Source organism: Trachemys scripta, chromosome 8 (genome assembly GCF_013100865.1).
Source record: "Trachemys scripta elegans isolate TJP31775 chromosome 8, CAS_Tse_1.0, whole genome shotgun sequence".
Classification (NCBI taxonomy): Eukaryota; Metazoa; Chordata; order Testudines; family Emydidae; genus Trachemys; species Trachemys scripta.
In genome coordinates this window covers 52,346,058-52,357,010 of record NC_048305.1, presented here as the reverse complement: position 1 = coordinate 52,357,010, position 10,953 = coordinate 52,346,058, and the positions used below count along the sequence as shown (strand labels likewise).

General features: G+C 44.7%; 1 protein-coding gene across 1 annotated transcript; it reads left to right on the top strand.

Annotated features, from left to right (window-relative positions):
- Positions 1 to 569: 569 nt before the first annotated feature.
- Positions 570 to 10,332, top strand: LOC117881956 (torsin-1A-interacting protein 2-like). Its single transcript, XM_034779842.1, has 5 exons — positions 570 to 778; positions 1,955 to 2,130; positions 4,843 to 5,415; positions 7,205 to 7,294; positions 9,069 to 10,332. The coding sequence occupies exons 2-5, from the start codon at positions 2,097 to 2,099 to the stop codon at positions 9,851 to 9,853; spliced, it is 1,482 nt and encodes a 493-aa protein (XP_034635733.1). The 5' UTR covers positions 570 to 778; positions 1,955 to 2,096; the 3' UTR covers positions 9,854 to 10,332.
- Positions 10,333 to 10,953: the final 621 nt, after the last annotated feature.

Below are 10,953 nucleotides of genomic sequence, written 5' to 3'. Positions count from 1 at the left end.
GGGCTTGAAATATGGCAGTAGCTCCAGCTATACAAGCATCCACATCTTTTGAGCATCCTTCAGCACTGTCTATGATGCTTCTTAAGTATTTAACAGTTGCCACCTGCTCAATGTCCCATAGAGACAGGTTAATACTGAGCTGGCTATAATCTGGAATTGGAGGTTGCTTGATGGTAATTCGGTGGTGCGATAAGGTCATGAATGATAGACATAGACTGAACATCCAGCCAGACCAACTTAAGGACTGAGCTAGAGATCCATCTGAGTATCACTTGAGCTGCAAGGAGGCTACCTCTCTTTGGTTTGCCATGCTGCTGCTGCTGCTGTAATAAATTTAATTCTATTATTTAACATCTAAAGTGGTTTGAGATACAGTCTGTTTGAAGGATGCTCTATACTCTAGTTCTGTAAATAAGTCCAAACAGATTAGTTATTTCCTGAAAATACATGTTTGTAATCAGAACAAAGCCACTGTCTGATCTACAACTAGAGACTATTCATTCAAAGAAACGTGGCTGTAGGCGAAGAGTGGGGGCAGAACTACATATCCCAGCATTCCACATTATGGCACCTTGGCTGGGTGCAAAGTTCACTGTCACGTTGACAGTGGAAGGATTAAGAGCTTATGGGTGTGTGTTTTTGAGAGGATCTGTTTTCCCTCTAATATCGAAACTGAAGGGTCCTTGGGACGTTTGTGGTAGGGAGCAGTTTGGATCCGCCTGTTACAACCCCTCTGCTAAGAAATCCCCGCTAAGAGCAGCTGCTGCAATCCACACAAGTAAGTGTTCAACTCTTGGAGTTACTTTTAATTTCTCACTTCCTGCTCTTTTTAAATAACACAAAGGAGGAATCAAAAGCTGGTGGGTTGGAGTGGGGGCAGAGTGCAGAAATTCCGGGGGGGGGGGGGGCGGGGGGAAGGGGGAAGCTGTAAATCTGACCACTTGCCTCCATAGGGAGCAGTTTTGTTTGTTTAACTCCAAATATGGTATTGCCTTCAGTTAGAAGGCATGACAATAGAGACGGAAGGCCATCTGGCGTGGGGAAGTATCTTATTAGACTCTGTATTAGGCACAGAAGGCACAGACTGCTGGTCCTGTGCATATAGATTCTGTACTAAGCAGAAATCTTGTATGCAAGCCGATTGCCATCAGGGAAAGTTTCTCTTTTCAGTTGCCCAGTACTTACTCATTCCTCTTAGCCAAGTCTGAAGACAGGATTCATTACTCACTAGTGCTGACTATAAATGATTGGCATCACAAAATGCATCATCTTGAAACTGAAACGATAGAAAACTTTATTACATGAAGAAACTGAATCCCACATTGCTCTTCTGTGTTATTTGTGTCCTTCCCTCACTTAGGGCCTTTGTGATGTTCAAAAGCCAGGCTCACATTCTTGCGCCTTGGCCCGTTAAGAGGCATTCCTCCTCTTTCCTTTTCCTTTCAGCACCCTCCCCCCACCCCCTAGCATTTATATTCTGTGTGTGGCAGTTTGATTCAAACATATTTTAAATGAGTGGATTAAATTGCTGGTGCGACAGCCCTGGAGACTGAAGTCCTCTGACCACAGAGACAGCACTGACAGGTACAGTGCGACTTCCCAAATCACCGCTGCACCAATGGGATTCAGATATAAAGGCTTAGGCCTGGTCTACATGGGATCTGTCTACATGGGCAAAAGTGTTTTTTTTCCAGTCAAGTTATCTTAACATAATTGAAGATCACACATATAGACCCAGTTGAACATCTTTACAGTCATATTAGCTGCTTGTTAACAGCACTAGGCCTGAAGTCTTCAGATGTCACTGATTATCTGAGGTGCATCTCGGTATATTCCATCATAAAGGTAACAGCCTCACACAGCTCCAAACAGCTTTATTAATGGCTTTGGTGGTGGTGGTGGGGAAGCTCTCAAGTTTCCCAGTATGAGTCATTGCTTTATTCTTTGTATTTAGTTGGCTCAAGGGATGGTCTCCACGAGCTGGCTGAGACTAATCAAGCTACTCGGATCAGAAAGAAGATAGCAGGCATCTGTATGATCTAATCAGGAAGTGTAACAATCTAGTCAAGAAACCAAAACACCAAACGATCAACAGAATGGCAGAAAACGGAGACCAGGATCCTCATCGGAGTAAGTGAATGTGAGGCCCCTGGAATAGATGTTTTAGAAATAGGTTCATATTTAATCATAATTTTGAATATTTGTGTACTGTTGTATTTGTCATTGTTACTAGTGATATAATAAGAGAAATGGGAGCTGGCCCTTTAAGAATAGGGTGGAGGCACAGTGGGTGAACTGTTGCAGGGATGGGCTGGATTCGGGGGGGGGGGTGTGCTGCTGGGGCATCTGTGTTTAAACAAAATTCTCCTTGAAACGCTGAGTCTTAAGGGAGTTCCATGCATGTCTCCAGTACTATAGTCCCTAGCTACTGCATTTTCAGACACACCAGAAGAGAAAATCTCAATGAAACTAAAACCTGGAAAGGAAAAAGCCTGTTTCATTTCTGTATTTCCCGTTGAATAAAAGGAAGCCCCTGACAGTCACTACTGGTTTCTCTCATACTTAAAGCAAACCTAGTGGTTTGAATTTCAGAGTCCTGTGAGAACAAGCCATCCCTGTGTTGACAAGACCATAGATACCTATCCTATGTTCAGGGTTCTAGCCATGACAATGATCAATGCCCAGTGCTTCAGAACAAGAGAACCTTTTCCACCTTGCACCTCCAAGCACATTAACGCAGTACAGTTACCTAATTGTGCTCTGCTGTAGAGAATAGAAGGGAATTTCTTCCTGACCTCTGAAATAATCAAGCTTCAAGCACCGAAATGAAAGTCTAATCTTGGGGAGCAGAGGTGGGCAGGGGTCCCACTGGTCAATATTTGGGGCAATTAACAAAGTGACTTTTATTGCAGATAAACTAACTAATGGAAGCAGAGCTGAATTTAAAGTTCCCAGTTTCCCTAAGAACATGAATATGGTTATGTTTGAGAAGTGAGTGTGTTGTGGACTTAGGGGACCATAGGAAATAGGGGTGCTGGGAGTGCTGCTGCTGCACCCCCAGGCTTGAAGTGATTTTCATTATATACAGGGTTTACAGTTTGGTTCAATGTCTCTCAGTACCCCCACTATTAAATTGTTCCAGAACCCCTGTAGGGGACATGTTTTCCATACAAAGAAGAATTGGCTCAGTTCTGAGATCCAAATTCCACAGAACCCAGAGATCAGGAAATTATAGCTGGTCACATAATATACCAACTGTTCAACACATGGCCTCTAGCTTGCTGGTCCCAGATTTTGCATATGTAAACCAGAATGATCCTCACACCAATTACCTGTGCACAACTTGGGTATTCAGAAGCCTAACTGGACAATTTATTTTTGTTTCTATATATACTGCATACTTTTATTTTCTAGTGCAGAGATTCTCAAATGGGGGAGGGGGGAGATGGGGAGGGCTGAGAAGCTTTAGGAGGAAAAAACTGCACACGTTTTACCCACAGCAATGAATAACTAGCAAAGCTGATTCCTCCAAACATATCAGGTCCTCAGATGGCACTGTGCATTTTGACAGATTTCTGGTAATTATGAATAGCATTATACAGAGTCGTTGTCATTTGTATGTTAATCCGTTTGCTATGACACTGGGTGCATCTTTAATTGTAAGCATCAACCACAATTGCAGTGTTGCTTTTGCTCTTATTACAGTGGATCGTTGGCAAGGTTTGAATCAGTGCCTTACTGTTTTTCAAATTTAGTGAGAATTGCAAGTTGATTGTTTTTATCGGTATATGTACTGGTGTGGTGCAGGGCGTAAACTGCTACAGACACAATGAAGGGGGGCGCAATCAAATAAGTTTGAGAACCACTGCGCTAGAGTAAAACAGATAAATGACAGTCCCTCTTGCCCCCAAAGAACTCCTGAACACATAAGATCACTTTACCCAATCCACACTGATGCTAAAAGAATTTTTGTGAGCAAGTTGTTGCAAATATTCAGTATTTGAAATCTGAACCATGTTGGGTAGTTTTGCTAGATCCTATAGCTCACTTATACCTGTTGTTTGTTCTCTGATTGGAAGTCAAAGATTCAAGTTCCTGGCACAGATACTCATATTTACGAGTTCAAAACTTCCTTTGTGCAAATATTCTTTAATATTTGCTTTAAATTTCTGTTTCTGCAAACAAACCTAAATTCTTTGGTAGAACAGCCACAGAAAGTCAATGAATAAGGATCAGAAATATAGCAGAAGCAAGTTATATTTTTTAGCTACAGTAGTTGCAAAGAAATGTTTTGAATTCACTCAGATCAATCTGCTACCATGTCAACACCACTAGTAGAAACTCCCCAAACCACAAAACATAATCTACATCCTCTTCTCCTTGACATACCAACTAGGGAAACCCCAGATACATAGTTAGGCCTTATGACATATTCTGCAATTTGATGGACTATACTTTCAGAGTCAAGGGACTTCCACCTAAGACTCTCGGTGACCATTTATATGTTCTGGCTGGTCTGTAGAGTACAGAAAGAGGGGTAAATTTCTAAAATAGCCAGGATCCAAACTTTGCAGGACCATTAGCATGAACAAATGATTGTATTTGCAGAGTGGCAGGCACAAATTTAGAGGCCAGGTCGAGACCTCTATGAAGCTGGCCCCGTGTAGTTCATTGGTGGTGAGGGGTCATGGGAATCTCATCCCCATTCTTGTTGTGTGTCAATTTTGGAGCGTATAGGACTAGGAGTTTTGGTGGGAGTTTGTAGAAAACTAGTGGGCAACTCAGTATTCTTGACCATTATACTAAGGAAAATAAACAGTATTTGACTTTTTGATCCCACAGCCTACCCGGCCCAAGAATTGATGAGAAGAAAGGAGGAGAGGACTCCCCAGGTCCAAGAAGGTGAAAATGTATTGAGGACCCACCAAGAAAAGATGATTGAAGATTCTGGTTCTGTCCAACTGAAAACCTCCCCAGAAATAGAAACACTAGGTCCCCAAGAGACAAACAGTGTGTCTGGAAGCCCCTCCGCAGTAAATGAAGAGGATTCCTCAGAGGGAAGGCCAGTGAGTTCTGATGGAATTTCTCTGAAAACAAACACTGAGGTGTCTCCAGGCCTTCTGAACCTTAACACAATGAGTATACCAGACTATTCCCTGGACAAAGACATGGTATTTTCCTTAGGTAAAAGGAAAACATATTCAGTGCCAGTTGCTCTGGAGGAGAAAATCATAGGGGAACCCCCAACCGAAGAGGAGAACAGTGTACCCACCCCCAGAGGAGAGCCACAAGATCCCATAATCCAAGAAACCACAATTCCATCTGCAGACTTCCTGGAACCAACGAAAGAGAGTATCTCAAACAAGGAAGGAGAGAGACCCCAAGACACAGCAAGGAAGAGACACTCAACTGAAGGTGAGTCAACAGTAGTTTGCACGACAAAGTGCTGCCATGTTTAAGGTCTCTGCAGATCCCTTGCCTTCAACTTAATGTGTGGTTAATCTCTGAAAAGGGGCTTTGTAAGAATGGCATTGCGGGGTTTGTCTCTCAGTCAAGGATTGCAGATCACCTGTGCTGGGTTTACAAGTAGGAAGATGTTTTCCCAGATTACCAGCCCTGCAAACTCATTCTGGCCTCAGAGTCAACATGGTTGCTTCTACAGCTGGTCAGCAAATGAGGTTCTGTTCTGTGGAAAATTTAGACTTTTAATTGTAAAACGAAAGCTCTTTTTTAGTTTTTGCAGGTTTCTTTTTTCCAACAAAAAGTTGAAAGTCTTCACAGCAACCAGGGGCTTTGTTCATGAATAGTTTTGTTTCATTGAAACCCCAATTTTCCATTGGAAAATACAGTTCTCAATGGAAAATGTTCAACTGGCCCTAGTTATTTCCTTCTTGTGTATCATTACCCCAACCAGCAGCAGAAGAGGTTCTGCAGGCCAAAGTGTGACCTCAGTGACACCCGTACAACCGGATTACCTTCAATAAATTGACACACACACAAATGAGACTGATTGAAAGCTAGTGAAATCCTGTTGATGATGCATAAGGCAGAACAGACTAACTCAGCGGTTCTCAACCTATTTCTTTCTGAGGCCCAGCTGTGCAACAACAACTGTTTTTCTTCATATAAAAGCACAGGTGCTGGAACTAGGGAAGCTGTGGTGCAGCTGCATCCCCGGGCTTGAAGTGGTTTCCATCATATACAGGGTTTACAGTTTGGTTCAATGGCTCTCAGCACCCCCACTGTACAAATTGTTCCAGCACCCCTATAAAAAAGCCAGGGCTGGCATTGGGGGTAGCAAACAAGGCAATTGCCTGGGGTCCCACGCCACAGGGAACTAAGTTGCTCATGCTTCGGCTTCAGCCCCAGGTGGCAGGGCTCGGGGCGGTGGGGCTTCGGCTTTCTGACCTGGGCTTTAGTGAGTCTAATGCCGGCCCTGCTCAGTGGACCGCCTGAGACCTGCTCAGGGCCATCCAGGAGGCCTCAGACCCCTGGCTGAGAACTGCTGCTCTAGCTCACTCTCTCTGGGCTGCGCTGGTTCAGAAGTAATGAGCAGCAAGAATATACTTTTGTCACTAAACTCAGCAGGTCTGACTGAGTACACACCGAGAGCAGAGCTATTCTGAGAAGATTCAGTTCGTACACAGACACTTCTCAGAGCAGAACCGCACTTTAAGCATTTAATCACAATCGAGGGCAGCTTCTGTTTGTAGGACATTTCACCCAGCTTTGCAGCTATTGCAGAGACCTTAGCTGCGTAAGCAACCACTCTCATCAGTTCTCTGCCCCATCCCCACTAATGCTTGCTGGTGGAGCATGTTATGAAGATCCTTGCCCTACCCAAGATTTGGAGGCTGAGCTGACCCAGGGGCAAGCTGCAATTTCTAAAGAGCTGAGTGGGGATGAAGCTATCTCCAGCTCAGCACAGATCCCAGCTGGCTCATTCTCACTGAGTAGGACTCTCTCCTGCTCGGGAAGAAGGGAAATTGTGAGGGGCTTTAAAGAGCTGCATGTTCCTTTCCATTCTTTGTAGGGTGATGACAGCCTCCCAAAGCAGAGGCGTCTGCAGCTGAAGCAGTATCACAGATTTGTCTTATATTCTATGGATGCAGACTTTATTTTTAGTAGTGTGATTAGACAAATTTTTGCCTTTACTAGTGAGTGGCAAACTTCATCTCCCTTTTTTTAAATATTTGACCCACAGCGGTGAAGTCAGAGGCTGAAGCCCATCCACAAGAGACAGAGACCAGGCAGGAAGCAACGCCAGAGAAGGAGAAGTCCTTTTTAGGCAATGGTGAGAATGGGAAGATTTCCTTGTGCGTTTCATTGTTCACAGTTCCGGTGGAAACAGTCAGCAACCAGGATCAGATAACAAAACACATTCAGACCTTTCACTCAGGCCTCTCAGGCCAGGTCTGTACTACAAACTTACATCGGTATAGCTGCGTCACTCAGTGGTGTGAAAAATCCACACCCCTGACTGATGTGGTTATACCAACCTAACCCCCTGTGTTGACAGGAGGCTTTTGCCTGGGATTTGCAAAAACTGCTGCAAATTTAGTTTATTGGGGATTTTAGCGAAGTGGGTTTGAAATGGAAAGCAACTCTAATCCATGACGAAGGTGCGTCTGGCTCAATCCCATAATACATGGGATTTCCCTAAAATTCCCAGGGCATGGAAAGGTATGCAGGGACACGCCTGCTCACTGTGCAGGAAGGTGTGCTTCCTTCCCCATAACCCAATCCCACAGCACCATGCCTTGGCAACAATGACAAGGCCCTCCAAGTAACTTGTCCCCTTCTCCCTGGAGGGACATCGTGAGGTGGCCACTGTCTCTTTAAAATAAATACCAACAAGGTACTTGTACTTGGCAATACTGGCAAAGATTTTAAGAAAAGTTGACTAAAGTTAAGCTGCTAAATCTTTATTTAAGATTTGAGCTAAAAGGCTGAGGCCGGTCCAGTGGCTAGGTGGCTAGCCTGGGACTTGGGAGACCGGGATTCAATCCTCTGTTTGGCATGTGTGGGAGCTTGGGCAATTCTCTAAGGCCCAGATTTTTAAAGGTATTTAGGTGTTGCTGTGCTCAGCTTTGTGCTGCCTAACTGAGTGAGGAGCCTAAATCTCGTTTGCAAAAGGGATTTAGGCACTTAGGGGGGCCAAAATCCCATTGAAAGCCAATGGCTTTTAGGATTCTAAATACCTCAATCCCTTTTGAAAATGAGATTTAGACTTCCAAGTCAGTTAGGCAATTGCAATGCTGAGCACAGCAATGTCTAAATAAATACAGTTAACAATCTGGCCCTTAGCCCCAGATCTGGTAAGATATTTAGGCACCTCACTCCCATTTAAATCAATGAGAGTGAGGGGCCTAAATACCCATACGGATCTGGGCCTTGCTATCTCTGTGCCTTAGTTTCCCATCCATAAAACAGGAGTAATACATGCCCACCTCCCAGGGCTGTTGAGGATAAGTCCACTGAAGATGGTGAGGCACTCAGACATTACAGCACAGGGACCATATAAGTACCTTGGATAGATAAGCTATTTCGGCACCAATAAGCAGACTGGATTTTGGAAGGCTGAGCATCCAGCAGCTCCACCAGGCCACTGAGTGCCCTAAACTGATGGCCTACAAAACTGCATTAGAAAACAGCTGTGAAAAAGTGCTGTCGGACTGGGATTTGGTGCATTCAGTTCTAGGGGGAAAAGGCAATAAATCACATAAAGGACTGAAGTTTCCCAAGGGAATGTGTAGGATCTCACGCCATGGTTCCAAAGCTGCGGGACATAGCTCAGTCTGTGGGTTTGTAGGGCCCTCTGCTCAGTGGCAGAGCGAGTCCCTCAGGGAAGAGGGTTCTTTTTCAGTGCTACATTAAACATTTTCAGGGCCATCATTAGGCTGATGTGGTGAGCCTATCATTTCCATTAGAAAGCAGATGTTTGGGTCTGGGAGATGGATGAAGACAAAGGCATATCTCTGTGCTAGCCTCCAGCATGCCACTGTACTCATGTCAGACTCTTTCACTCTCTCTCTCTCTTGTCCCTTCCCCTCAACCTTCTCTAACAGGTTTTGCCTCTCCTGCAGCTTCACTGGGAGTCCTGGTAGTTGTGGTTTGTTTCAGCATATATTGCAATGGCTACTATACTTCCCAGCCCCACCATGTGCCAGAAAATCCAGCCTTGGAGGCCTTCTTGTCTGGGTTTAACCAGCTGAAGGACAGCTTTCCGGGCCAGAGCTCTTACCTGTGGGTTAGAGGGCGAAAATTATTGCAGAGGCATCTCAACACTTCCAGTCATAGCGAGCCAGCTATTTTAATCTTTACTGCTGCCCGTGAAGGTGAAGAAACCTTAAAGTGCCTGAGCAACCGTATTGCAGATGCCTACTCCACCTCACTCCGTGCCAGTACGATCCAGATTGACGGAGCTGGTAAAGCCACGCTCAGCAGCGACAAAGCTAAACTGGAGGTAGATCATGAGCTGAGCACCGGCTTTGAGGAGGGCAAGAGGGCTGCAGTGGTGCACCGGTTCGAGTCGCTACCGGCTGGCTCCACCTTGATCTTTTACAAGTACTGCGACCATGAGAGCGCGGCCTTCAAAGACGTGGCGCTGCTCTTAACGGTCCTGCTGGAGGAAGAGAAGCTGGAGGCTAATATAGACCTACAGCAGGTCGAGGAGAGAGTCCGTGATTTCCTCTGGGCCAAATTCACCAATGCCAACACTCCCCGCTCCTACAACCACATGGACACCGACAAGCTGAGTGGGTTGTGGAGCCGCATCTCCCACCTGGTCCTGCCCATCCATCCAGTAAAAGCCATAGAAAACAATGGCTGTTCTTTCCAAACCAAACCATAGCGGTGAATGAAATCAGCTTCCAGGACAACTAAAGCCTTTGTGTAGAGGAGGCAAGTTATTACTAAGCCAGGGATCTGGAGCCATTAATGAACAATGAGCTCACTTTATAATAGCATGACACTGTCACATCTATTTTTACCTCTTGGAAAGATTTTATAATTTTCAAAGTGAGACCCAATAGAGCAGGCGTTGACTGGCTAAGCCGTCTCAGCCAATCATGTTGGATATACACTAGAATGATGCTTCCCATTTGTGGATTGATAGATGGGAAGAGCTAGTTCTTTAAACTGCTAACTGCACAGCTAGAAGATTATGGCCAATGGAGAGAATAGACAGGGAGGGGAGTGGTTACTGAAGGGACAATATCACCTTGAAAAGCAGATTTATCCTGGAAAAGCTTGGACCTATTATAGATACATGTAACACAGGAGGTTACTATAACTGACAGAAGCAACTGGGTTGAAATATTTATCTTCTCCCCCTCTCCCCGCCCCATTTGTTTACATTTGACAGCACTTTGCAAAAGGCGATTTCATTGTTTCCTTTGCAGTGTCAGTTTCTTTCTCCCTGACTGAAAGAAACGGGGGAGCCGAACACCCCAGTTAATAATACTTAAGGGATATTTTAAAAAGAAAATTAGGATATACTGGCCAGAGCCTCAGCTGTTGTAAATCAGCGCAGCTCCCTTGATACTGATTTATACCAGCTGAGGCGCTGGTTCACTGTATATAGGGATTTCAACCAGAAATGGCAATTTTAAAAGTAGTAGTCAATTAAAAAAAATATCAGGTTGACAGTGGTTCTAAGGACTCCTCCTGGGGGGGAAGGGGCTAACCTGAGACACTCCGCGGGGAGACTTTGAAATCTGAAGTTGTTATTATTGAAGTAGCTACTTCATAGCTACTTCAATCTAATATGAAACCCTTGTGTATGGAAAGGTGCCACATCTCCCAGCTGCTGTGCATCTCAAGATTCTTAGATTTGTGTGACAATGCTGCATTTCAAGTGACACTATTTGGTAATGGTTAAAGGAGAGGCCACTCTGAAAATGGGAAAAGGAGAAGAAGGAATAGTAGCAGGTAGGGATCATGGGTAGAGAA

Bases quoted from the DNA above. Each gene is read 5' to 3' on its own strand.
- LOC117881956 (XM_034779842.1), top strand. From the start codon at position 2,097: ATGGCAGAAAACGGAGACCAGGATCCTCATCGGA. The intron at 2,131-4,842 runs GTAAGTGAATGT...TTGATCCCACAG, and splicing joins AGACCAGGATCCTCATCGGA to CCTACCCGGCCCAAGAATTG. The intron at 7,295-9,068 runs GTGAGAATGGGA...CTTCTCTAACAG, and splicing joins GAAGTCCTTTTTAGGCAATG to GTTTTGCCTCTCCTGCAGCT.